The sequence below is a fragment of the Brachypodium distachyon genome, chromosome 1, assembly GCF_000005505.3.
Source record: "Brachypodium distachyon strain Bd21 chromosome 1, Brachypodium_distachyon_v3.0, whole genome shotgun sequence".
In the NCBI taxonomy this organism is placed as follows: Eukaryota; Viridiplantae; Streptophyta; class Magnoliopsida; order Poales; family Poaceae; genus Brachypodium; species Brachypodium distachyon.
This window is the reverse complement of record NC_016131.3, coordinates 18,478,744-18,505,907: the sequence shown is the minus strand read 5'-3', so window position 1 is coordinate 18,505,907 and position 27,164 is coordinate 18,478,744. Positions and strand designations below refer to the sequence as shown.

General features: G+C 47.4%; 3 protein-coding genes across 7 annotated transcripts; 2 read left to right on the top strand and 1 right to left on the bottom strand.

Moving 5' to 3' along the window:
- The first annotated feature begins 23 nt into the window (after positions 1-23).
- LOC100830186 (U-box domain-containing protein 4) lies at positions 24-1,799 on the top strand. The gene is made up of 2 exons (XM_003562741.4): positions 24-1,187; positions 1,299-1,799. The coding sequence occupies exons 1-2, from the start codon at positions 186-188 to the stop codon at positions 1,383-1,385; spliced, it is 1,089 nt and encodes a 362-aa protein (XP_003562789.1). The 5' UTR covers positions 24-185; the 3' UTR covers positions 1,386-1,799.
- An 11,477-nt stretch (positions 1,800-13,276) lies between these two features.
- LOC100829881 (interferon-related developmental regulator 2) lies at positions 13,277-19,851 on the top strand. Its single transcript, XM_003562740.4, has 13 exons — positions 13,277-13,698; positions 13,792-13,966; positions 15,437-15,517; positions 15,688-15,770; positions 15,877-15,992; positions 16,076-16,186; positions 16,297-16,409; positions 16,484-16,787; positions 16,857-16,940; positions 17,022-17,072; positions 17,159-17,230; positions 18,658-18,726; positions 19,549-19,851. The coding sequence occupies exons 1-13, from the start codon at positions 13,689-13,691 to the stop codon at positions 19,579-19,581; spliced, it is 1,302 nt and encodes a 433-aa protein (XP_003562788.1). The 5' UTR covers positions 13,277-13,688; the 3' UTR covers positions 19,582-19,851.
- Positions 19,617-25,537, bottom strand: LOC100838951 (pentatricopeptide repeat-containing protein At1g25360). 5 transcript variants are annotated; one of them, XM_003559975.4, is made up of 4 exons: positions 22,519-25,537; positions 21,921-22,128; positions 21,723-21,818; positions 19,617-21,199 (listed from the first exon to the last, which is right to left on the bottom strand). In XM_003559975.4, the coding sequence occupies exon 1, from the start codon at positions 25,416-25,418 to the stop codon at positions 23,004-23,006; it is 2,415 nt and encodes an 804-aa protein (XP_003560023.1). In that variant the 5' UTR covers positions 25,419-25,537; the 3' UTR covers positions 19,617-21,199; positions 21,723-21,818; positions 21,921-22,128; positions 22,519-23,003. The 5 variants fall into 5 exon arrangements, with proteins under 5 accessions (XP_003560023.1, XP_014752881.1, XP_024312881.1 ...); XM_014897395.2 differs by having other exon boundaries at positions 19,617-20,805; XM_024457113.1 differs by having other exon boundaries at positions 19,617-21,818.
- Positions 25,538-27,164: the final 1,627 nt, after the last annotated feature.

Below are 27,164 nucleotides of genomic sequence, written 5' to 3'. Positions count from 1 at the left end.
TCCACCCGATCCCGGCTCCTCTGCTTATTTCAATCCGCTCCTCTCTCGCGTCGTCTCTCCCCTCTTCAGAACGCAACGCACCCAATTCCCAGTTTTCCCATCCCCCCAACTCTCGCCTCGCCTCTCCCGCGGCATTTGCTTGCTTCTACTGCCTTCTACCCGGGCGGGCGTGCGGCAGGAACCTGATGGATTCGGACGCCTCTACCTCCCCGCGGCGGCGCAGCTGCTACAGCGACAGCGGCGACTCCTCCTGCTCCGAGCCCTTCAGCGAGTGCGGCAGCGACGACCTCTCCTCCTTCAGCCCCGCCGCCGCCGCGGGCATCCACCGCCTGCTGCTCTCGTGCGCGGCCGAGGCGTCCGACGGCTCGATCTCCTCCCTCGTCGCCGAGCTCGAGTCCCCCGCGGCGTCGGTCGACTCGCTCCGCCGCGCCGCCATGGAGATCCGCCTTCTGGCCAAGCACAACCCGGACAACCGGATTCGCATCGCCGCCTCCGGGGCGGTGCGCCCGCTCGTCGCGCTGCTGTCCCACGCCGACCCGCTGCTGCAGGAGCACGGGGTCACCGCGCTGCTCAACCTGTCCATCTGCGACGAGAACAAGGCGGCCATCGTCGAGGCCGGCGCCATACGCCCGCTCGTGCGCGCGCTCAAGTCGGCCGCGTCGCCGGCCGCGCGGGAGAACGCCGCGTGCGCGCTGCTCCGCCTCTCCCAGCTCGACGGCGCCGCCGCCGCCGCGGTCGGCCGCGCGGGCGCCATACCGCTCCTGGTGTCCCTCCTCGAGACCGGCGGCGCGCGCGGGAAGAAGGACGCCGCCACGGCCCTATACGCGGTCTGCAACGGCGCGCGCGAGAACCGCCTCCGCGCCGTGGAAGCCGGCGCTGTGCGCCCCTTGCTCGACCTTATGTCCGACCCGGAGTCTGGCATGGTGGACAAGGCCGCCTATGTTCTCCATTCCCTAGTGGGTTTCGCCGAGGGCCGGTCCGCCGCCGTCGAGGAAGGCGGCATCCCCGTCCTCGTGGAGATGGTGGAGGTCGGCACATCGCGGCAGAAGGAGATCGCCACCCTCTCCCTCCTCCAGATCTGCGACGACAACGCCGCATACCGCACCATGGTCGCCCGCGAAGGCGCAATCCCTCCGCTCGTGGCCCTCTCCCAGTCCTCCTCCGCCCGCCCCAAGCTCAAAACCAAGGTACTATTACCAGTTACGCATTTCCTCATCGAAACACAAACCCTTTCGCCAATCCTAATCACCAATTGAGTTCGCAACTTCGGATATACTAATTCCTTTGTGATTCCGCAGGCTGAGGCGTTGATCGAGATGCTCCGGCAACCGCGGAGCGCGAGCCTGCGCGCGGCGAGGCCCGCGGCGATCGTTGCGGCGGAGTGACAGCAATGATACCGTCCGTTCCATTTCAGTTCCACCTTGGCTGTGCCAAGTGGTTTGCGTCTTCTCTTCCTGCGGCGAGACGAGCCGACCGGCCGGCCGGACGCGCGCGTGTAAATAGCAAAGCTGCTGCGAGTGTGCGTCCGCGAGCGAGTGTACATTTTCCCTCAAGCGAGATGACAATGGTGGGTTGGATGATGGAAAGTCCCTCTGTAAAATCTCCCCCGCTCTTCTTTTTTTACTTTGGTTTTCGTTCGTTCCTCGGGCGAGGATGCAAACCCAATTTCATGTGTGGTGAAACGGCGAGTTGTGCTGTGTGAGTGCTGCTAGGTCAGGAACCAACTGCTTTTGTTTCTTGTGGATGCAATATGCAAAGGAAAAAAGATCGCGTTCACTGAAATCGCCGGTTGGTTTGAAGTTTTGAACTGCGATCGATCTCGTGCTGTTGCATTCAGGTTCTAGCGTTTTTAGTACTTCACCTGAGGCTCCGTGGTAGCAACTGGCCGTCAGTGGCTGCGTGACTTGGTAAATCAGCAACCTTTGCCGGTTCAACCGAGCACGACAGCTCGAATTTTCCAGTGGTCTCTTATTCCCCTTGCCGTCTACTCACTCGGTCTCCCCCTCGTTGCCACCACGAACTGCTTTCTTTTACTCACCGCTGTTTTGTGGTCGAGATGAAGCAGGAGAGATTGATCGATCGATCGATAGATGGCCCCCATCGGTAAACTAAAGCTGAGAGATCTTGCCCGGTAGGTCGATTATTCGTCCCCTGCGGCTGAAAGCGACGCTGTTCTTTGTCTGAATCTGGCCTCTGCTGGTAGTTCCCGGCCCTCGTTTTCCGAGGCATGGAGCGCATGCCTTCTTCACCCACGCAGTGGTGGGGTTGCTCTTAAAGATCGTGCACTCGTGTCATCTGACTAGGATTTTAGCAGGACACGTTATTTGTCGTCTGCCGATTGGCACCTGTCGCTGTGTGGCTTACCGATCGCTCTTCTGAGCATACGTGCTTGGCGGGACGGATTATACGCTCTTTTGGAATGACGCATGTGCCAAGCAGCAGCCGTTGTTTAGCGGAGCGTGTAGTTTCTTCTCCAATCACACGCACTTATCTCTGCTGCCGCTGAAAAGTTCTTGGTGGAGTGCTTAAATAGGGCAAGGCCGGTCACAAATATGGCTAGGTTAACATGCTGATGTGATGGTGGGGTTTTCCTTGGAACCAAGTAATTATTGCCTGTCTTAATCCATCTATTTTTCTGAAGAAAATCTTAATCGATCTTTGCTAGTGTACGAAGTGCAGTGTATATTTTACAAGTGGTACATTTTTCTGAGAGAGAATAACACTAGTACTTCGTTGACCGGTTGACCTAGCTAATCTTCAACTTCGGTTTTCAAGACTCCTTCCGAGCACATATCTGCATGACTCGTGCGTCAGCTTTGATCATGACCATTCCGAACACAAGTTCTTGGTGTTGTGTTTGATCGGGGGAGGCCAGCTAGACAAAGGCTTATATTACATTGACCCAACATTTTGTCATGCGACCATCTATGGACCAGGATACGATTCTTGCGCTACGTACATTGACCCAACTAATCTTCAACTTCAACCTCGAGACTCTTTCCAAACATAATTTCCACTCATGCCGTCATGCGTCACCTTCCTGGCTATTCCCAGTATTACCACTACTACATGTTTAGAATCGAGGTTTGGAGACATAATGCAGATCGCACTACATTGACCGTACTGTGATTACCGTTGCTTTGCATAATTGCATTCAGTTCAGTTGTCTCACTTCTTTGAAGTCTTAAAAGGAACCAACCAGCAGCAAGCAGACGTACGCTGGGTCACTGACTGGGGTGAAGCACCTCGAAATTTTTTGTGGTTAGGTGCCGGCCGGCTCCTCTGAGCGCCCACACATGCGCTGCCGGCCGAGCTCTGCAGTCGGATCCGAATAAAATCCACGCAGAAAGTTCGGTCCCGGCGCCGGACAAGCCGGCGCGCGCCACGCGTCTGGTCAGGGGCCGCAGCGCATGAAGAACGAAAGGCCGAGACACCTGTGAAGCCGCGCGCTGAGAGCCCAGGTAAAATTATCCGATCTCGCTATCTTTTCTTTCTCCCAGATTCGCTCGAGCGAGAGCTGGGTCGCGTCGCGTGGGTGGCCTTTTCCGGCACTATAGCTGAACGTGTTGCCGTTGAGAGCGGCCTCGAGGGGAAAAGGCCAGTGCAGTGGGCAATCATGGGAGGCCGGCGCGCGGCATCATGGCGCCCACACCACACCGTACGCCCGCGGCCCGCCGGCCCCGAGCTGCCAAACACATGCCAATTGAAGGCTCTGAATAATGCGACATGTGGTGGCACATGACCGTTCCTCGCGCTCTGTTGCCTGCATTATTAGTACATGTGTATGTATTGTGTTTTGTATACGGTACATGTCCGGGTGTCCCCCCGTTCGGGTCGTACGTTGCAGACGTCGTATCTTCATCCTTATTTGTTCTCGCCATTTGCTTATCTAAACTTATTTTTGACAAACTTAAAAAATAATTTGTTTCGACAAATGATGGTGGGCATAAATACCATATTATCCATTGAAAGCCTTCATTTGTTCTTATCTTTGGTTATTTCACATTTTCTTACTCTATTTTACATCAACATATCTTCTATATCTAAGTAGGAGTCTCTCACAACCTATTTCTCTCAACATGCAAGCATGCCATATCATCAGACCCACCATTTTGCCATGCAAACCATGCCACCTCATCAAGTCATGCATGACTTTCTTTTTTCAAGCCATGCATGTATTCATTTACAATTTTTGCATTTAATTATCAATTCAAACATGTCACCTCATCAATTAACATGTACTCGCTTCATCCTGAAATAATTGACGTGGTTTTCAAGCCATGCATGTATTCATTTGCAATTTATGCATTTAGTTATCAATTCAAACATATGTCACCTCATCGCTCCCTCCTGAAATAAGCCTCTATTTCAGGACGAAGGGAGTATTAATTTTTTGGAAAAATTTATCTCTCTTTATACATAATTTTGTCACGAAAACCATGCCACCTCATCAAACATGCATGATATTTTTTCAAGCCATGCATGTATTCATTTATATTTTTTCATTAATCTATCAATTCCGACCGTGACATCAATTTAATCATGTCTTCCTTTTTTAAAAATTGTTCCCTTCATATACATCATTTTGTCACGTACTCCCTCTGATTCTAAATTCTTGACTCAAATTTGTCAAAATATGGATGTATCTATTTTTAAAAGGCGTCTAGATACATGTAATATTTCGACAACAATTTAGGATCGGAGTGAGTACATCTTAAATTTAATTGTTTTAAATGTAAAACAAGAACGCTTTATATTTTTTCCATTAGGTTTAGTTAATTTTAAACATATATTTATGCATTTGTATTAACACACGGTTCCGCGGCAGCGCGGGTCATCATCTAGTGTCCTTTAATAACTCGTCCGGCAGGGAAGAGAATAGATGCGAGAGAGTAGTGAAATATGGAAAAAAGAGTTGACAACGAGGAAACTAATGGCGTAGCGGACAAAAACTGAACCCCTAATTCTCCCCAAATTTACGAAAGAGATAGAAAGGTTGGGTAGTTTTAGACAAATGGTGATGATTTGAAGGTCCTCATTTGAGTACATTTTTTGTCCGTACATCCCAAATGAACAAAAGTGGACAAATGGAGGGAAAATGTGTGGGGAGATGCCCCTGCTTTCTCTCACGGATGGTAAAACCTCACTGAGTTACTCAATCTTCATGCGGTTTGGTTTAAGCGGGATCACGCCTGCATCTCTGCTTGCATGGCTGCATGCAAGAATTTCTTTGACTCAATATCCGCGTCAAAGGAGCATCGACGTGAGGCGGATAAACGACCTAGGGATGTATGCCACCAATGCACATATCCCTGGACTCTGGAGTAAAGAGTCTTTTTTTCAGAACCACGGTACCGATGCTCCACCTCTGAATGTCATTAAATCTGAAATCAACGATCTAGGGCTATATGCAACCAATGCATGACTTTGCAGGATAATTAAGATACTTTGTTAAATTTGAGCATTCTTTTGCATGGGGATATGTGCCAACATGGATGTTTTGTATGTTAATCAAGATTCCTCTGCTTAAAATAGCTGAAAAGTCAAATGACCATGCATGTCGTACCGATCCCCCGAAGAGGGTGGAGAACTGATGCGTTCCATGGTTCACCCAAACATTTTTATTGCACTAAAATGTCTTGCATCTTCTCCTAATTTGTACTTTTAGGGAACAGCGTGGTTTCAATGTTTTTGTCTACGAAGGATGGAAAACCACATGGTTGACAATGGTCACGAGGCATTATTTTCTGAGATTCGACAATTTCTGCAACCATCTTGGGTTGACTCGCCGCCTGCCCCCTGCTCTATGTTCCCCTGCATTATTATTCCCCCCAACGTATTATACTCTGTTCTTACCTTGAAGATCTGCATTACACATCATGGAACATGTGACGGGGGCAAGGGGGTGCATTCTGTGATCAGGCCTGCTGAGTGCGAGCAGCACGACGGAGCCCTTTCATTAGAAGTGGAATAATCCCCACACGTGGCACGGTGGCAGGCCAGACACGGGCCACGATGGATCAAGGCGAACCACACATCACATGCAAGCAAAACCAAGGGCTCCGCGCGCCGTGCCTCCACGAGGATCGAGCTCGCTGCCGGGAATGCCGGGCCCGGCGCGCGCACCGGCAAGCGGCGACATGCCACACAACACAGAAAGGCCGGCCAACCCCGGCGGAGCACGCGCGCGCGCCCGTGGCAGGGAAATGTGCGATGCTGGTCAAATCAGAGCCGTTGGCTTCCCACGTAGTACAGCCGTAAGTCCGGACGCCAGTTAATTAAGCGCCGCTTTCTCGGAGGGTACTCGAAAAACTTTTTACGTCCATGTACTCGCGCATGAATGTCCTTTACGTTCTCCATTTTCTTCGGAGCTGATCAGGTTAGGCGTACGAGTACGACGGCAATAAACTGGAGTCACGTCAGATCGAACTCATCATTTGCCCGTGGAAAAAGAAGCGTGAGATCGGCTGATATAATTAAGCGTAGGTCCGTTCGCGCGGCTGCTTGTTTGTTGCTTAATCAAACAGCAGAGCAGCTGGATGAATCGATGGATCACGTACGCTGATATTTCTTCTTCTTCCCTTCTTTGTTTGACTTTTTTTGTTCTGTCTCAAGACTAAGAGCAGATCGACCCACTTGCGCAGAATGTCTGCGTTTGGAGTTCCATTTCAGTGCCCGGACTTGGACATTTGAACTCTTCTTTTTCGCTGGATCTGAAACAATGCCCCCTTTATATGGTACGCGTACAGCTTGGTTGACGACATGCATTACGACGTCGACTTGAGAACTGCTCCAGGAATACTAACTTTGAATGCATGCATATGACTTTTATACAGGTGAAGAAAATGTATGCATGCTAGCAGGAGATATACAACTGCCAGTATTATAGTACATATATAACAGGCAACTTGCGATTACATTATGTAGACCAATTCACCCAACCCTTCTTATTTTAAACCGAAAACAATTGAACAAAATCATGCACTGTGTTCTTGTTCTTTTCCACTCATTTTTTGTGATGATGTAAGCACACGTCTTAATAGAACGCGTTTATGCTAGAGCTCCACCTATTTTATTTGTCGGTACGCCAAGCAGATATATGAAGATCGGCATTCGCGCGTGCAGCATTTTATAATAAGTCCACTATACGGAAAATATGTACGAACTACTATAGTACAAGTAGTGCTATGTAGCATCTGATACTGTAGGCTGAGTACAATTTAATTCTAACTGGTACACTCTGTACTAAGAAATGGTCACAAGTCTGTGCACTTTGATGTTCTGAACCTTTGCTAGCTTGCAACTCATATCTTGTTCTTCAGTACATTTACTGACATGAAGAAAAAACTTGTTTTGTCGGTACTAAGCTACTAATGATGTGATTTATGACTTTATATGAGGATACTTCTAGGGAAATGCAGAATCAAATCCAAGTAGAATCCGACTAAGGCGACTATACGGCATACCCTTGATCTTGTTTAGTCCTTGTTTTGGCCAGCCATGGTTTCTGAGCTGTGGTCGCTGATGCGGTACGTATGCCCCTGAGTAGACCTACAGGCGGAGCTGTCCTGTCAGCTTACGAAACTAGCGAGAGAGACAGAGATGTTTGGCTTGCGAGCTGTGGCCGCGACACGGCACCCATAAACAAACTCCTAAACTATATTTGCAGGACGCCGAGGAGAGCTTCCGTCGCTCTGAACGGGAACCAGTTTCATTTGGTCTCATCGGATAAGTCTCCGCGGTGGTTGGTCGCCATGGCAACTTGACAGGATGTCTCTCTCCAGATGGCGATCTTGTTTTTTTTGGGATTACGATGTTCTATTTTCGCGGCGAGTTCGTGTGTTCCGTATGTGCAAAATCCTGTTCCTTCTCCAGACGTATCGAGATCGGTTCGATTATCTGGCAGGCTTTTGCTTTGTCGGTGTCAGGATTAATTGGGGACAACTAGAGATCTATTCATCATATCATCATCATATACTCATCACCCGTGTACGTGCGTATGACTAGTGGATGGTCGGGTGGCAATGATGCATCAAATCTGAAGATCAGAACCACTGTTCAGAGCTCTGGGAATTTGTAGGAAATTGTTTCGTCAGCTCTCATAAAAGTTAATGTTACTTCCAGAATGCCAAATTCCTTCAACATTCCTGCGTTTCAAGCAAGTATTCCAGACAGAAAAGGAGCGCGTACTGCACTGTCCCTGGACAAAAAAATAAGAATACACGGCGAACAGTATTTCAGGAAGCTGACCAGCTCTCTGCAGCATTACGTTATCAGCACGACTTCCATGTTTCACCAACCGATCTCCAGGACGCAGGATCGCACCACGGATAAGGGCCGGAGACCGTCAACAGTGCGCGTGACAGGAATTGGCAGTCGAAGGATGCATACGATCCTTTTATTATATCTGAAGAAAGGGCAAAAAAAAGGTTGAGCAGATACGGAGAGGGGTCCGCTGTGACGTGCGCTATTGTTAACTTTGTTTAGGGCGAAGAAGCAACACGTCTGCTTCGTTTGCCCGGCCTCTCTCGGTTGTTGGGTTGGGCAGTGGTTGATGCTGCTCGTGACATGAAATAGACCAGCGGGAGGAAAGATAATCGTCGGCGACTGAGGTGACCGGTCTCGCTCGCTCTCCGCAGTCTACAGGCTACATGCACCGTGCGTTTTTTTCCTTTCCTTGTTCTACAGGAAAAAAGAACATTCTTTTATTTTCTGAGGAAGAAGGAAGACAGTCGATCAGTATTGTTTGTACACGACGCGAAATAATAATGGTAGTCTCCATCCAACCTTTACAGACTACGGGATAGCAAAATATCGGTTAAATCGTGTCGAGCAAAGCATGAACGCCTTTTGTATCTTGCCTTGACAAAACGTGCACAAGTTGCATTGCCGGACACTTCATTCTTTTCGGAAGATACAACATGCAAAGTTGTATCAGGAGTCGCTGGTGCTCAGTGCTCACCCTCCTAATACGTCTCGTCATCGTCGTCTTTGGTTTCTCTGTTTCAAACTTCGTCGGGTCGTGTATCACTTCTGCGGATCCCTTCTCAACTTTTTTTGATTTTCAGGTACACACACAGTATAGGACGCTATGGCACAGAACTGGATCGAGGATTCTATGGTCGGCCGGATGCTTCTCAGATGCCCATCCAGCTTGGGTTGCAAGATGTGTGGGAGCAGTGTGTGTACTGATTGATGCTTACTGTTTGATCCGTCTATTCTCACAAATCATCCACAAGGCTCACAGCTCATCGATTATCACTGGGCACCACGTACGCTAGGCTAGATTAAGATGGCGGCGGGTTGTGTCCGACAGCAACTCGAGACCAACCAAATGCTTCTGTTCCTTGGGGAAAACAACGGTATGGGTAATAAATGGACTAATTGTATCACACGGAATTCTCTTTTGGGAATGACTTCGGTCTCAGGGAAGTATACTGTACAGAGAGACCTCGCTTTCGAGAGCAGAGGTGTCAGCCCGGAGGGTCGCGCCCATGCCGTCTTGCGCCCGTTTGGCATAGCAGACATGACCTCGAAAATCTTGGCCCATGCGACCGTGCCTCGTCTGGCCACGTACTCGTCGAGGTGGTCGGTCAGGCGGGCGTTGAAACGAACATCTGAAATCCTGGGCCGTGTCTGTTTTTTTTTTTGAGAATCTGGGCTGGGTATGTCTGATGGCTAGGCTTGGCGCGGCATAGTAGAAACAAAAGGCCCAACATGGGTAACAATGATGGGCCAACAATATGCTTCCGGCTTCCGAATAAAATTCACAACACCTGTCATAAAATGTTTTTTGCGGGTCCTGATTTTCTCTTTTCTTTAACAGTAGCTTGTGATATCCCGCTAAAAAAAAATTACCCTCTAAAAAAAACAGTAGCTTGTGGTACTGAATATTAAATTTTTTTATGACACACGATGGTATGCATCAAACATTATAGAGGCCGGAGAGATCCTCTGTTCTTCAGGGGAAAAGTTCGTGAAACAATGTTGAGATTGCGCTTGTAAAAATACCATACCGTACAATTTAGAGAGGATCCATCTCCAAACAAGAGTATATGACAACTGTTTGGAGGTGGATCTTCCCTAAATCGCTATAACAGGAAACTCTTGACTTGACTTTTTTTTTTTTGAAAACCTCTTGACTTGACTTGACAACCATGGAGATGGGTCTCGCTAAAACGTACAAACAGAAAACCTCTTGGGCCGAATGTGATACTTTTTCAGTCTTTTTCTTCTTCTTCAATGGGCATTCCTAAATCGTCCAAACAGAAATCCTCTTGGCCGGATATGATAGCGAATTATTCAGTCTTTTTCTTCGTCTTCTTTGATGTGCTTTCCTAAATCGCCCAAAATGTGTATAGCTAAATTCAGTAGTTACATTCTTCACGCCCTAAACAAGTATACATTTTCATGGAGCATTGATATTTGCATCTTTTTTTTGCGAGAATGAACTTTGCATCGCAAAGATGGGTTTTCATTTCTCTAAAAAATGCTTTTCATAATCATGTACACAAAAACACGAGCATGCTCGTGTGAGTCCCGCGAAAAAAAATCGAAACTTCTAATACTTCTCGGTGAATCAGTTTATAGCTTATCCCGCCAGCTGTTCATCTGTCCTACACTCCTGTCAAGTCCTAGCCACCGCTCTTTTTCAGTGTCGTAGTACAGGTTTCTTTCTCTAGACTCAAATTTTGACAAATTTGAGACATATTTTGTTGGACGGAGGGAGCATGAGTTTTAACTCGTTAATTAACGAGGTTTTTGACTAGTGGGCCGCCCACCGTTAGCTATCCCAAAGTCATGCCACGGTGGAGCGCAAAACACCGTACTTGCTGCCGCCGGACGTCCAAGCCCGTCATCCTCGCCGCCGCCGTGCCTCCAACCGCCTCCGCCGCACGCCGCAAACTAAAACTCGGGTCATGATTTATGTAAAAAAGACGTGGGGTGGGTGTTCTCCGTCCTCTCCACATCCTACAACCTGAACAGGGAGGCCCTGCGCATTTACAGTCGGCACGTTCACGAAGGCAGACAGCGCGTGGAAACGAGGGAAGTGACGAGCGCACTCCTCGCCATGTGTCCTGACCCGGGCGAGTTCAGTTGGCCGGCCCCGGAGCCTTTTCGCCGCCGACGTCGGCACTCCCGTAGCCAGCAAACGAGCAGCGGACACACGTCCCTGGCCGGTGGACACCACGGCGCCATGCGTATCATCGCGTGGTATGGTGCCCACGCGGTTCGATGACGTGGAGTGACTGGAGATCAGCCAGGAGACGTGGACCCCGCTGTTTCCTGTTCGCCGAAAAGCGCGAAGGGGTTGCTGAATCCCGCGGAAGGAATATCCGGCGAGCGATCCGGACCAGCGGGCATCTCTCGTCCCATCGCAGCCGTGATATTCTGATCCGATGCCGATACGCCATGCAGTGCTACTCTGCTGTTTTCTCCGGACCCAGGCCGCCAGGCGCCTGCCAGGATCGTGTAGATAGATCGAGAGGGATCAGCGGGGCCGTACCAAGCGGCAAGCACACTCTAATTTCGACACCTAATTTTCTGACTCCACGTACAGTCCAAAGCGACGCGCCCCATGGCGTCGTTCGTGTACGGTTCCAGCGTACGAAATGTACGAGGGCACATGCAGCTTGGGCAAGAATAGGAAGCAAAGTGCATTTCAAAGCGCCGGCGTTCAAACAAAGCCTTTGGGTTAAGGTTACGATTAGCAGGTATAGTTTGGTGCTTCTTGCGTGTCATTCTCAGTTTTTCAGCGGTATGACGAGGATGCCCGGAAACAAAAGAACCAACACCAAAACCGGGATGCAACCAGGATTGTGTGAATGGCCCATGATTTGAGAACTGAACCAAAACTTGGCTATTCACGGGATCTCGCTTGAATCACTAATTAGAACATTTCTTTACCTTTTGCTCCTATGGAAGACTCAATTTGATGACGGTGAGTTCGTCACCTTCGGACTTAATCAGTGTGTTTTTGCAAATATCATTACGATGAGATGAGAAATTAAAGAATATGAATCATGTAATCTAAGATAATAAATGATAGTAGAACATTATTTTAAACATGTGGTGTTATTTTTTAGACAGTAAGAATGCTCGGGTTGTGTGCTGGTGAGAAGAAAAAAGAAGTACAAGGAATGGAAATGGAAGCAAAGAAACCGGATGGACTAATTTCATCGATTGAATACGTCGAGAGGAATCTCATAGGTCCTATATATCTTTTGCCGATGAAGGGAATTGGTGCTCCTCTTGATGGCCTATCACATATGAGCTAGTATAAGACTGATCAAATGTAACAAGTACTGCATTTTATCAGCCATGTTAACCAATTGATGAAAAAAATCAACTGATAGTTGACGTCCTTATCATTGTGCACCATCGTGTTTAATACTAACGTGAAAAATCAACTTTCAACTTAAGACATAACCATGTATGAGTTACTTTGCTGTCGATTATAGATGGCATAGAGAATAAAGAGACCCAATGACTAACTCTAACTTTCTATATGCCCTGACCTTCACTAGAATGTATGGCAATGGCATAATGCCACCTCCATCCTTTGTCGTAAAGAATGTGATGTCTCAAAGAAAAGTGGTCGGAGACTCGCAAACATAGAGTACATAAATTCTAGGTTTTCATTGCCCAACTAGCATAGAGTACATAAAATCTAGGTTTTCATTATCCAAACTTTGGCCCAATTCTAAGGGACGATAAAAGCCGATAATGTTGAGCCAAAAAAATCGTGGTTTTTGAGTTAGAGCCAAAAAGCTACACAAGGCACTAAAGTTTAGTTTGACATTGCTGACCCGTGCAATGCTGAACTTATTTTATAATCTGTTGTGAAAAAAGATGCACGATGCTAAGAAAACGCCGGCTAGCCAAACGAAAAAAGAAAGTCAAGAACCGATTGATAAAGCTGATTATCGTAATCCACGTCAATGCAAATACAGCATGAAACTACGGGGCTAATTGAATTTAATGATCTTTTTGTCGTCTAACAACGATAATTGGATTTTGTCTTGGATCGTCTCCATACCGAGCCATGAATCCATGAGTATAACGTAGAGTGATTTGGAGATGTACTAAGTGATGACGACGTAAATGGAGTACTTGGAAATAGAATTGTTTAGAGAATTAGACAACCCGTGACTAAAAACAACCTCCCAAGGAAAAGAAACCGATACCGTGCCCTAGTTTCCAATTTGGCCCTCCCCTCTCGCTTCCCGTCTCTTCCAGGCTTCCAGCCGCGCCGCTTCCCCCAAATTCCCCACCACCGCTCGTTTATATTTCCCCGTTCCCCTGCCCCCGCAAGAACGCGCCTCTTCTCCCCCGAGCCAAAGCCCAATTCGACGACAACTTCTGCAGCCACCTCTATCTCCCCCCTCGCGCCCCGTCCTCGCTACATGGCAGCTCCGCGTCTCCAGGGCCAATTTGATTCCGAACCCCTGAAGAACAACCCTTGCTTCCGCTTCTCCTGTCCTTGTCCTGAACCCCGCGCGCATCTCGGTCTCGACGCAGCAGCAGTCCACGCCGGTCTCCGTCGCGCCCACCGCGTCCGCTCCTGATTCGGGGTCCAGCTTCGCGTGACCGGACTCTCGCCGCACGGTTCTTGCGCCGTGGCGGTCTCTCGTCATTCGTTGGAGGGTTGTGTTCTGTGACTCTGGTTCTTGCCGCGCGGTCTCGCCATGGGGAAGAGTAAGTGCGCCGATGGTTTTTTCCCTTTTCTTGGTGGCTCGTGGCGATGATTGGTTCCAAGTGCTGATTTTGATTTTTGGGGGCTGTTCTTAGGTAAAAAGAGCAAGGTCCGCGGCGGCGGGGACGACCTTCTGGACACCAGCGATATCGACAGCGTTGGCTCATCTTCCACGGCGCTGTCTGATCTCTCGATCTCGTACGCCACCGAGAACGTCAACTCCCAGGAGTTTGTTCTCGACAAGTACATCGATGCGCTCTATGAGAAGAGGTGAGGTTTCCGTAGCCTTTCTCTATGGCCGTCACAATTGAATTTGCAGCAGTGTATGCCCAGTATCCAGTTGGCATTCGGTCAGAGAACTAGAGATAGCGTGACAGGAATGCTTTAGGCTTATGTAAATATGTGTGGTTATTGGTGTAGCATAATAGCAGCGTAATGGAATTGATGATAGTCTCACGTATGGTAATATTTGGCTGAAAAATGGTACTTTTTTTGTAAAGTTCCGGTGATGTTCTTAACCTGCCATGTGATACACAATGCTACATGGCTTCACACCTGACTTGATTCTCTCCTGTACCTTTCTATAAGATAATAGATGTTTGTAGTTTGTCTACAGTGTGCAAAGTTTGCGTGAAACCTGTGTCTTGATGATCCACTCGCAGCAGTGTATTTGTATTGTATGCCCAGCATCAAGCTGTCATTGGGTTAGAAAACTAGAGATAGCGTGACAAGAATGCTTACTGGGATTATTGGTGTAGCATAATAGCATCATAATGGTATAGAAGATAGTCTCACATATGGTAGTATTGGGCTGAAAAATGGTACTTTTTTTGTATACTTTCGGGTGATGTTCTTAACCTGTCATGTGATCCACAATGCCACATGGCATCATGCCTGACTTGATTTGCTCGTACTTTGCTGTAAGATAATAAATGTTTGTAGTTCGCTTCCAGTGTGCAAATATTTCATGAAACTTATGCCTTGATGATCCATAAACCATTATCCTGTAGCCTGTGTGATCAATTTATTATTGCTAGGTCATCGAGTACTGTATAATGACATATTGTTGTTGCTCGATTCTTGGCTAGAACTGGATGCTAGTTGAAAAATATAGGGAGCAATTCAGGATTCACATTCTGAAGTCATATTTCAAGTTTTAAGCTCATTTGTAAGATTTGACTGCTAATAAGCTGAAGTGGACGGGCTTAGTTTTATGTTTTGCAATATATGAAGAGCGAAGTTAGTAATTTCGCAAGACTTGGAGTTGGACATGATATAATATAGCATGGGCAGTTCAATGGTTGCAAAGTTATTTCCCAGAAAGTTTCAGTGAAGGAACAATAAATGCAAGTTAGTGATAGTTAGCTCCACTTGTTGGTGTTTATGATGGTTGACTGTGAATTGGAGTAGTCACTAGTGAAAGAACTTAATCAGCCAAACTACATTGTTCCTATCCATAAACCTACAAGGGCTGAGGAGCACACTTTATGCCTTTGCTTTTTGATCTTAGTTTGGTGGTCATCGTTGTTGAGCTGTCATATACTCATATGTTCCTTTTGATAACAACAGATCATGGCAATAGTTAGTAATTTTATTTATCACTCTATTGGACTTAATGGCCTTCCTGTTTTGATGGATTTCACATTGTACCATTGCGTCAGCGCCATCATGTAGAGTATAGAAGTAATCAAATGGTTTTATTTTACTGCACTTAGTATAATGTTATTTATATTGGAACAGGGGTTCTACAAGAGAGGCGGCATTGGCTGCATTGGTTGATGCTTTTGAAAGTTTTATGCTTGACGGTCTTCTGGAGAACAAGTAAGTTCTACATTACATTAGCCAATTTTATTGGTTGCATGTGAAGATATCAGTAGATACTTAAGCTGTCAGCCACAATCTATGGACATAGTACAATGTTTGCTATATTATATTTATTCGAATCCATTGTGTTTAATTCAATATCAAATAATTTATTTTCTCTTCTGAAGATATGCCACTCTGCTGAGTCAATTCAATAGTTCCATAAAGAAGGGGTCTACCAAGGAGGCTTGTCTGGCATCCCGTGCCATTGGTCTGTCTCTTATTCTGTTAAAAAGTGTTTCAGTTCAATGCATTAACCTCATTACTTCATTAGTTGTTTGCTTACACTGTTTTGTCTGTTCTGTTTGGAATTGCAGGGTTATTGTCTATTACACTCGGTGCTGGGAGTAGCTCACATGAAACAATGGCAGAATCACATCCACAACTTTGTAGGGTCCTTCAAACCTGGTCTGATGCTTCAAAGATGATTGCTGTACGTGATAATCTTTTCTTGTCTTTCGACTTCCAAACTTCTTTTGCGTTTTCAATGATGTGATCTGTATTGACATGTTTTAGGCTCTTGATTGCTTGGCTGTCGTCACATTTGTTGGTGCAACTGATCTGGCTGAAACAGAGTTATCACTGAAAGCCATGTGGGATGTGATTCATCCAAAATCTGGTTCAAATGTATGTATAGGTGCTATTAATTTCTTACCAGATTTTTATGAACTGTTGATTGTAAAAAGAACTGTACTTAATTTTCTTGGATGACAAAATCTATTGGGTGGTTCCTGTAGGTTGGTATTGTCCGCAAAGCAAAACCACCTGTGTTAGCTGCTGCTCTATCCGCATGGACATTTCTGCTGACAACTATTGGTTCATGGAGGATAAACACTGATAGTTGGAAGGAGTCAGTGCCCTCTCTCTCTCTCCTTTTTACACAATCCAGGTTCGTAATTTACATGTTCTATATTTATTTGCCAGGCCAATCGCATTTCTCTCAACTCTTCTAGGAGCGGAGGATCGTGCTGTTCGAATGGCTGCTGGTGAAGCACTAGCACTGTGCTTTGAGTTAAATCTGCTTGATGTTTCGTCTTGTGAAGATGCTGATGATGAGAACGACACTGGTAGCTCGAAGGGCAAACTTTTCCTGGATATGCAAGCACTGAAAGCCAAAATATCAGGTCTTGCCTCTAATCTTTCTGCGGAGGCAGGAGGGAAGGGTGCAGACAAGAAAAACCTTTCTGACCAAAGAGATTTGTTTCAACGAATCTTGGATTTTGTTAAGGTCTGGTTAATTCTCATTTTTGTTCTATCTTCATCTCTTTATCGTATTATTCAAACAATCTGTTTGCAGTATGGCGAGTGCCCTGAAGAATCACTTAAGATTGCTGGAAAGCGTGACGTTTTGAAGGTTTCATCATGGTCTGAATTGATTCAGGTGTCTGCTTTCTTCCTTCTTGACCTTCCTGAATTGCTGCATTTTCACATGTCTTGGCTAATTCCCCCCCTTCATGCCCAGTTGAACTTCTTCAAGCGTTTTCTTGGGAGAGGTTTCCTGAAGCACGTGCAGGTATCTGTTTCCACAGTGATTCATTTTCCTCCATGCTAATTTACTTGTGGATGTGACTAATGCTAGTTTTGATTTTTTTTATACAGGACAATGGACTTCTTCAAGATATCTTCAGTATCAAGACAGACAGGGCTGAAACTCTGTCATCCACTGACAAGGTAAAACTGAGACATGGAAAGCCTTCATTTAAAATGAAGATTACTTGGATAATGTTATTGCTATCAATGAGGATTGATTTGGTCTATGTATGAAACGTGAACAACGTTCGATTTTTTATGCCTACCCCAAGTAGGCTAGGTAAACAAATAAGATTAGATAAAATGGTGTCCATGTCTTGGAATTTAGGCTTGTGCATATATACCTGTTTAGAATGTGAGGAAACGAAACTATCCCTGAATTCTTGCGTCTGGCATCCCCTTCTGAGGACAAGGGGATTTTTTTTTTCAAGAATGCAACCCAGCGGGTGCATCATCGATTAAAGAAGAAGAGCCAGACGGCTAGTACAACACCGCAGAGCGGTTTACAACGCCATAATCGGCAAAAGACACAAAAAACTATTACACAGAGATCAGCAACCCACTCGCCCTAACGGCCACGAAAGAAAGGCTACCCCTAAGCAAGCCGGCGCCTTCCCATCGCTCCACCACCTCACAGATGGTCCGAAGGATCGCACTCACAGATGGCGTCGCCCCATTGAAGACCACATCGGTGCCGCCAAATGGTCCAGAACACTAAAGTCACCGAAGTCCGAAGGTCCTTAACAAGCTCCCGAGGGCCAACAATGGCGGCCCACCACTCCCGGAGCTTAGTGTTCGAGTTCGGCCGCCAAACAGTCCGTCCCCAGGACACCAGCACGGGCTCTCAGACCTGCCTCGCCATCACACAACCCAGCAAGAGATGGGAGATAGTCTCAGACTCCTGATCACACAACGGGCAGCGAGCCAGCCGCGGCAAGTTCCGTCGCTCCAAACGGTCCGCAGTCCAGCAGCGGTTCCTCGTGGCTAACCACGCGAAGAACTTACACTTGGCAGGTGCCTTGGACCGCCAAATTTGGTCCGCAAGGGGGTCCACTGTCTGGCCCGCAAAGAGGTTGCGGTATGCCGTCTTCGACAAGTAGATCCCATTCGCCGCCCAGTTCCACACGAGCGAGTCCTCGCCCACATCCGAAAGGACAAAACCCTGCATCCTAGGACAAGGGGAAATTGTCCTCTGCCTTTTTGCATCATGATTGTGATCATTCAGGCTGTATTGTTCTGGCCTTGCTTATTGCTGGCTCCTTAGAGCATCCAATCCCTAGGTACTAAGCAGGGGACGGTAGATGATCGTCTGGCATTAGTGCTTACTATTTGCGCGTTCATGTTATTAATGTTAAAAAGCTTAGCAGCCGATGTTGAGCTTCTTCTCTTTTTGATATGTGACCCAGTGTCTTTTACCTGTTTATTAGCCCAAATTATTCAAACTTCAGATTCCTTTTGATTAACCTTCAATGAATGATGTTTTCTTGGCTGTATATCTTCAATTTTTCCTTTGCATTTCTTGTCGATTGATGTATTTCTGAACTTAAAAAACCACAAAACACTCGCAGAAAATCTTCAGATCTGGAGAAGAGAAAGGGAGAGCTCTCAAGCTGAACAAGGACCGCCGTTTGGCACAGGTGAATAATACTTGCTGAACAGGATCATGTCCTTATGTTTTCTTCAGTTTTGCTTAACAATAGACAATGATGGAATATAATCATATCCTGATTATTACCTTCTCTTTAAGTCCTGATCATTGCCTTAATTCTTCTATCTCTAAGTAGGGGAACCCCACTACTAGATTTCTCTCAATATGCAAGCATGCCACATCATCACATCTTTAATTTGTTCACACCTATTTAGTGGGAAACTCATATTTTTTACACATGCATGCATGCTACTTTCCATTAAGTTATATCCCCACTAAGTGAATCTATATCTTAGGGGAACCCCACTACAGATTTCTCTCAACATGCAAGCATGCCACATCATCACATCTTTAATTTGTTCACACCTATTTAGTGGGAAACTCATATTTTTTTATACATGCATGCATGCTACTTTCCATTAAGTTATCCCCACTAAGTGAAGAATATATCTCATACAATTCCATTTTATGTTTTCAACTTTGGATACTCTTTCATTGCTATTCAGTTTCACTCACGTATACTAACTATAATTTCCGCAACAACGTGCGGGGCATCATCTAGTTCTCATGATATCACTGGAGCCATTAACTGCAAACTACTAATTTCTTTACTCTAGTGATAGAATGTCTCCTATGGCGTAGCCTTCATCATTTTTCTGACACATTGTCTTACTGTCATTTTTCGTCGTAATGGACTGATGATTTGGTTCCAGAGCTAACATCAATACATAACTATGTGCTTATGCATCTCCTGATGTCAATAGCCGAAACATCGACTAATTATATCGTTGGTGTTCTCCATTAATTTCAGGAGAGGAAGAACGCTGCTATGTTGAATGAGTAACAAGGATAAGACACAGAACCTCACTCCTTCCTGCATTTTACCCCTTCTAGCTATCTTATTGTAATGCCTTGCTTCAGAAATACAAGGTCGAAACGATTCTTGATCATTCAGTTGTGTGCCTTCACTCACAAACTGAGCTTTCCTTTAAGGTTGGCTGATTGTTCTGTTGTTACATGTACCTTGTTGCCTGAAATTATGTGGTGAAACTACTGAAGTACTAGAGCTGTTGTTCCAGTTTGGCTCATTATTCAGTTATGTTTCATGCTCCCAGCTTGTTGCCTGAAATTATATGTGATACTACAGTGTTGCTCAAGTTCACATGGTCCTTGTTGCCTGGAAAGGCTGAACTTATGTGGTGAAGCAAGCGCGCTGTGGGAGTCTGTCCGATTGAAACGGCAGTCCACACACAGCACTGGTGTCTGCCGTGGCACACGTCTCAGAAATTTCAGCAGGCCTTGTGCTCGCTAGCGCTGTCACTAAGGACCTCCGCATCATTCACAATGCCGGTGAGACGCATCGCGAAGTCCTCTATCTTCTTGCCGTCTTTGAAGGCGAGATTCTCGAACTCCGGACAGTGGGTCTGAGCACGAGCTTCACGTCCGCTCTATGACCCTATCTGCATCACCTTCACCGCGTCCCATGCCTCCTTCACAGCTGCTCTTCGTGGGCAGCGACCGAAGCAGCTCCGGAGGCACAGCCCTGAGGATGAACCCCATAGCCTCGCGGTCGTCGTGGTAGTTGCAGACGCCCGGGTCGATCGCCTCCCACCATCCTTGCGCTTGTATCTGGACCTGCACGACAAGAGCCCACTCGGTATAGTTCGAATGTGTGAGCAGTGGTACCTGCACCATGCTCGAGCTTTGCCGAACCACCCGCTCGATGACGAGGAGGTCGCCGCTGCTGCCGTCGGTGGGGAGCCCAGCTTTCGGCATCATGCCAAAGTCAGCCTCCTTCAGCTTCTTCGCAAGCTCCTCAACCTTCGTCGTTGCATCGACATCGTCTCCCGACATCAAGGCAAACAGAGACCGTTAAATGATTCTGATACCAAATGTTGGATCTGCAGCGCTTCTTAAGGAGAAGGAGCTGCTCGCTGCAGCTCCAACATGCTCGCCAGCAAGCACTCTCCCTACGAATCACCATGTTTGCTTGGTGTTCATGTCCTGCACCCACGGTGGTGGAGCCTATTTTGAAGCGAAATGTGGTGACTCCAACCTGCTGGAAGCCCTGGTTTGGAAGGAAAACCGCAGGGTCATATCAAAATATGCTTTAGTCTTCTCTGCAAGATCTCAATACGTCGAGGGTGCAACATTGTGCCCCATTACATTTTGTCCCCCTTTTACAGACACTGTTTCTTGCTTCCCAAATATTCAGACTTCAGACAACCAATCCAGGATCACAAATCTTTGGAGCTTCAGATTAATGCCGAAGGCGGGTTTGGAGGTACTCTGTGGCTCCACATTCCATGTTTCCATGACTGTCGGCTGTGATTTGGAGTGGGAAGGTGTGTGGCCGAAGAGGCAGTGCGAGCTGCCCGCCTTTCGCTGAACTTTGACGAACGGGATCCAAAGAACAACATGACGATGGTGATACAACTATGTGTGCCAATTATTTTTGCAACCTGGAAGTCCATACAAAATAAAGTACATCATCATGCTACAGTCTGTGTGGACCTAGCAGGGTACCAGAAGGAGCCAGGAGGTCAGGATAGACAACAGACGACTACAAGATTATTATCTGGCATCCAACGGACACAAGTGACTTTTGTTTCTTTGTTTACTCTATTACATATTTACTGTTCTAATCTTAATATAACTCGTGAGCTATATAAGCCCACCTATGTGTGAAATACAAGCATGAAAGAAAATCCAATACTCTTGTCTCTTAGCTGTACTTTAGCATAGTAGTAGCTAGGGTTCTTCTATCTTTGATTTATCTCTCCAAAATCCCCAAAATTCTTTCGATTTCGTGACAATTTCGGCTGTCAGATTTGCTGGGTCCTGACAAGTTCCTTGCTGCAACGATATGTTGCTACTTCCTTGTTCCGCATTATAGTTACTCTTTAAGCCTAACCCCCAGTTCCCCAAATCATACCGAAACAGCATATCCCAACAGATTCGAAGTTTACATCCAAAGGAGATCACCTGTACAGTTGCCTCGGTGCAGCGAAGGTGCATATCAGCTGTCTGTCATCTGCCTGCTGATAGTCCTCATTTGACCCCACAAAGGGTACGAGGTTCCTTCCCGGAGAGGCGAACATGAGTAATACAGATGTAAGGTTAGGTACTGGTATAGTTGTATTTTCTACCCCAACAGATGGAAGTACATATGAGCAGTTCTACCTTTTTGCAGGATTCATACTTGAGCGGATGAGCTCAATGCAAGGATGCTCCTCTACATGCCAGCCTTGTGACTGGCAGACTCATTCAATAGATCTGGTGTAACGTGGCCCCAGTTCCTTAGGAATTTGCTGTCATCTGTCATCACTGCTGGGTTATCATTTGAGCTCCTCATCCATCACTTAGGCACTATAGAATATCCCATGGCGACCTGAAATTGGAAGGCCATTAAGATCTTAACCAATCAAAAATATGCTAGCCTAGGTTTGCAAAATTAACTGTCCTTAACAAACTTGATCTGGTCTAAACAACGAGATGCCTCATGGGCTTGTCTTCGAGTTCTGCGAGGCCGGCGGGTCGCGGCACCTTCGGCTCCTGTACAATGTGTATTAGGCATCTAGGCTTGGTTTGTTTGGCTGTGCCGGTTGTGATGTTTGTCTTGCAGCCGTTGGTCGTGGTCTTGTCTTGAGTGGTGGGTTGCGTTGGGCTGTCTTGGCCTTGTAATTATATTCTCTCTATCAATGCATCGAGACGCAAGCTTTGGGTTTTCTCGAAAAAATTATGGAATACAGAAGGAACTACATCGTGATGTGATGCTTACCGGAAAGGATTTGTGAAAGATGACCACTGGCATCACCGTGGCCCTGGCAGACGTAGTAGAAGTTAGTACACTAATCTGCCAGTTATTTACAGAAGACGGAGAGATAGTTGAACCATGAAGAGCTTCTCTGCCAGCAAATCTGAATTGGTCCATGCCCCTGGATTGCTATTTGGTCCCTCTTGTTTAATTACAACCAAGATGCCTGAAAAAATAATGATGTTGCCCAGTGTCGCTCTGAAGAATGGTAAAAACAAACGACTGTGAATTGACGAACAGGAGCTCCAAGCAGTAGCCGCCAGCCTGTCAGTGAACGACTGAAAGCACGCAAAATTCAGATTTTGACTTAAAAATTGATCACTGAAACTGCCTCGTAGAAAAACTGTCCTGTCCAGTAATTTTTTCCCTCTTTCTGTTAACTGGATTTTGAATCCTTGATTTGACGATGTTTGTTAGAAGCTCTACTGCCATGACAGCAAAAATTCAAATCACCAATAATTACCACACGAACATTCTCCATCCTTGAAATGATGAAACCGCCTAACATCCCTAACAACAATCTCCCGTCCGACTGCCCTTGACATGAACATCATTGCAGTATGACAGTCACCACATATTTTGAGGTTCTTAAGAACTGTAACTGTAGCTCCAGCAGGCAGCTTTAGAAGTCCAAAACTGACAGCCAATCGCTCACTATGCGCAAATAAGACATATTCCTTTTCATGGGGCGCCATATCTTGCAGTGCAAACTTTGTATCAGGAACATATCCTAGCTTTCTCATCTTAGCACCAACCATTTCAAGGAACCGATAGACTTCATGCGCATCTGGATGCTTTGTATCACCAACAAGAAACACGTGGACTTTGTTTCCGACTTCTATCCAGCTGCAACCAGGCTCCTTCTTCACTCCACGGTCACGCATTAGCTTCCTTACTCTTGCAGCATCCACCCAACGTCCAGCAGCTGAATATGTGTTGGACAGTAGGATGTATGTGCCATCATGCTCTGGTACCATCTTAAAGAGCTGATCTGCCGCATAAGCACCAAGTTCCATATCTCCATTAATCCGACAGCCAGAGAGAATTGCCTCCCAGATGGCTGGGGTGGGCTCAAAAGGCATTGTCTTAATCAAATCTCTAGCTTCTCCAATTCTTCCAGCCCGACCAAGCAAATCTATCAGCCGCGCATAGTGATCTTCTCCAGGGCTAATGCCAAAGTCCCTTTCCATGGACTCAAAATATTGAAAGCCGTCATCCACTAAACCAGCATGATTGCACGCTGTCAAAATTGTGAGGAAGGAAATTCGATCAGGATATATGCCTTGAGCAACCATCTGGTCAAAGAGCTCAAGCGCTTCTCTACCGTGTCCATGCTGCCCAAGGGCTGAAATCATGGCATTCCACGATACAGAGTCAACATTGGGCATCACAAGGAACACAAGACGAGCATCCTTAACAGCACCACATCTAGCATACATGGTTAGTAGTGCATTTCCAGCGGAATTGCTTGCCTCGAAACCACACTGCACAAGATGCGCGTGGAGCTGCTTTCCATGCTTGAGCGCCCCAAGTTCACCACATGCAGCTACTGCACCAGCATAGGTGTAGTCGCATGGCTTGACATCCTCAGACCTCATTTGGTTAAACAGCTTCAGAGCATCTTCCGCAAGGCCTCCATGGACATATCCGGAGACCATCACCATCCATGACAACTCACTCTTATATGGCATCTCCTTAAATATCCTGGCTGCATTGTCCAAGCAACCGCTCTCAATATACCCCGATAAAATGGTGTTCCAAGAAACGACATCCTTCAGTGTCATACTGTCGAATATCTTTGTCGCAACAGCGATCTTCCCAGACTTTGAGTACAAGGTCACCAACGCATTGTTAACAGGCAAAGCTGCCTCAGGAACAAAATCTGGCTGCAACCGAATGAACTGTCCATGGACAGACTTTCCATGCAGAAAAAACCCAGCATTTGCACAAGCACTCAAGAGACTAGTAAATGTGAATTCGTCAGGTGGTATCCTTTTTGACACCATCCTCCTGAACAGCTCAAACGCCTCCGCGCACATTCCTGATTGCACGTACCCCGAAATCATCGCGTTCCACACAACATCGAACTCCCCATCAATCTCTTCAAAAGCTGATCTAGCAGCATGAACATCGCCTTTCCTGACATGCCCCACGACTATAGTAGTCCACGTGAGCTCGTCCTTCTCCGGCATTTCGTCAAGCACCTTCCGCGCGTCGCGGGTCACCCCAGGCGCATCACATTTCATGTACAGCGCAATGAGCGCATTGGACACGGATAGGACAGCACCGGCGCCCAATTTATGAACGGCGCAGTGCAGCTGCGTGCAGTGCGACACCGCGAGATCGTGCATCTGTCCGACGGCGCTGAGGAGCGAGGTGAATGAATAGTCATCGGGGCGGAGGGAGTCGTCGGAGGCGAGCAGGGAACGGAACACGGAGACGGCGGGCGCGGCGAGGGAGGCGCGGGCGAAGGCGGAGATCATGGCGTTGTGGAGCACGGTGTCCCGGCGCGCGACCGGGACGGAGTCGAAGAAGGCGGCGGAGTCACGGAGGCGGCCGGCGACGGCGTACGCGGAGACGAGGGACGTGGCGGCGACGGGGCCCGGGTCGGCGCGGAAGAGGACGGCCGGGGTGGCGAGGTCCGGGGAGAGGGTGTAGAGGTGGAGGAGGCGGAGGGTGAGGTGCGGGTGGGACGGGTCGTGGAGGAGCGCGGCGGTGAGGAGGCGCGCGTGGAGGCAGCGCAGGGTGCGGAGGAAGGAGGACGGGGAGGACGGGACCGGGGAGTGGCGCGCCGCGAGGTGGCGGAGGAGGACGGAGCATTGGTGCGGGAGAGAGGCCACGGCGAGCAGCGGCGGCGGAGGCATCGGCCGGTCTGCCGGTTCCGGGGCGCGCACGGCAGCCCCGGGGTTTTGCAGGGGTTCAGGGCTTTGGTGTTCAGCTTCTTTCTTTTTTGCGTTCAGCTGCTGCCGGTTTCTGAACTTGCCCGGTTGTTCTTGTTCGTCCGGACTCCCGAAGCCCTGAACTCTGAAGAATGTGCGCCGTTGTGGACCTTGTGGGCCGTGGCACAAATCAGCAGGAGCAAAATCCTTAAAGTATCCGTGGCCCAGCCCATATAAAGATGGCTGAACTGCTAATGGATCCAGGATTCCACGGAATCGATGCCAAGCAAGAAGAACATGTATTCTCAAAAAAAAGAAGAAGCAAGAAGAACATGTACTACTCTACTTCCAGCTCCTTATCTCCGTGTGTTTCTGTCTCCACTAATCCTTGTCGATGATACAGCCAGTCTCTAAGCCAGCAACCTGTGCAGGCTGTACCGTGACGATCGTCACTGGATCGAATGAATGTTATCGGCAACGCATCCTAGGCCGTAGGCTCCCCATCTGACGCATCCTTGCAATTGCAGAGCATAGGAATAGTATGAACCACGAGGTCCATGAAGCGTACAAGGCCAGATCAGCTCGAAGGATCTCTCTCGATCTGGTGATCCGAACTTCGAACACTGTCGGTGCAAGCCAAATCGTTCTCGGATACTGTTATTACAACTTCATGTGAACGCGTTCGATCGGCCGCTCAGCGACAGTATATTGGTCAATAATTTCCGTATGGTAGTACTGCTATATAGTAGTTTATTGGACCAAAACCGCCCCCTTGCACTGGCAGTAGAAGCCGACCAAAAACTTGTTAATCAATTCAGGCCACCCGCACGTACGAGCGAGAGAAAGAACGAAACGATCGCGATCCGCCCGTCGGCGCGAGCTCCTGCGTGGCTTAATTAGTTAATTTAAGCGTGGTTTCGTCCGTGCTGCGGAGGACAGCGAGAGGGGAAACATCGCGACACAAGGATAAAAAGCCATGCCTTTTTAGTTTTTAGCCATCGTCAGGAGAATCCGAGAGTTCAGGATTTCGGGTAAACTCATCATTTGGCCATTGATGTGTTTGATGTACCATGAGCCGCACCAAACGGATGCCACCGAGGCGTCCCCGAACGGCTAGCAACAGCCCTACATGAAGCTACAGCGCCGGGCGGCCATTATGCATTTATGCTCGCTTGTGCTGTTGCACATACACAAAGGAGCTGGAAGTGGAAGGAAGGCTGAAGCAGACAAAAGTGTTATGTCCTTATGCGTGTGTGTGTGTGAGTCAAAAGCCGAATGAATGAAACTGGAAAGTTTGAGACTGGCTTGCTCGACGTACACAAGAATCATGAAATGTACGTACCACTGCATGAGCAGCCTTTGTTCTTCCTTCGACACGCTAGATTGTACTGTACTCCACTGCTAAGCTGTCAAAAAAAAAAGATTGTAACCACTGCTGTACTGTACTCAAGAAATCTGAAGCTTATACTGTACGTTTTTTCCCTCAACTAATACGTAATTACGCTTATTATGAATCAAATTTCGCCATTTATTACATTTTCTTCTCAAAGCCACGTCTTCAGCTAATCAGCTGGAACGTTTCATCGGGTCGAAAGGAGCCAAACTGTTCGTCTCTGGTGCCGCCAGCCTGACGATTTCATGTCGCATGCATCGGCTCGACTCCGTCCCCACGCTTAATTTGCTGTGTGCCGTCGGTGGTTAACTAATGGAAAGGATCGGGCGCTGACGAAT

What these genes read in the sequence shown, in the direction of transcription:
- LOC100829881 (XM_003562740.4), top strand. An exon ending in GATGCGCTCTATGAGAAGAG is followed by an intron (nt 13,967 to 15,436) that starts GTGAGGTTTCCG and finishes ATATTGGAACAG; the next exon opens with GGGTTCTACAAGAGAGGCGG. An exon ending in AACACTGATAGTTGGAAGGA is followed by an intron (nt 16,410 to 16,483) that starts GTCAGTGCCCTC and finishes TTTATTTGCCAG; the next exon opens with GCCAATCGCATTTCTCTCAA.
- LOC100838951 (XM_024457113.1), bottom strand. Translation starts at nt 25,418, where the DNA reads ATGCCTCCGCCGCCGCTGCTCGCCGTGGCCTCTCTCCCGCACCAATGC.
- LOC100830186 (XM_003562741.4), top strand. Translation starts at nt 186, where the DNA reads ATGGATTCGGACGCCTCTACCTCCCCGCGGCGGCGCAGCTGCTACAGC. An exon ending in GCCCCAAGCTCAAAACCAAG is followed by an intron (nt 1,188 to 1,298) that starts GTACTATTACCA and finishes GTGATTCCGCAG; the next exon opens with GCTGAGGCGTTGATCGAGAT.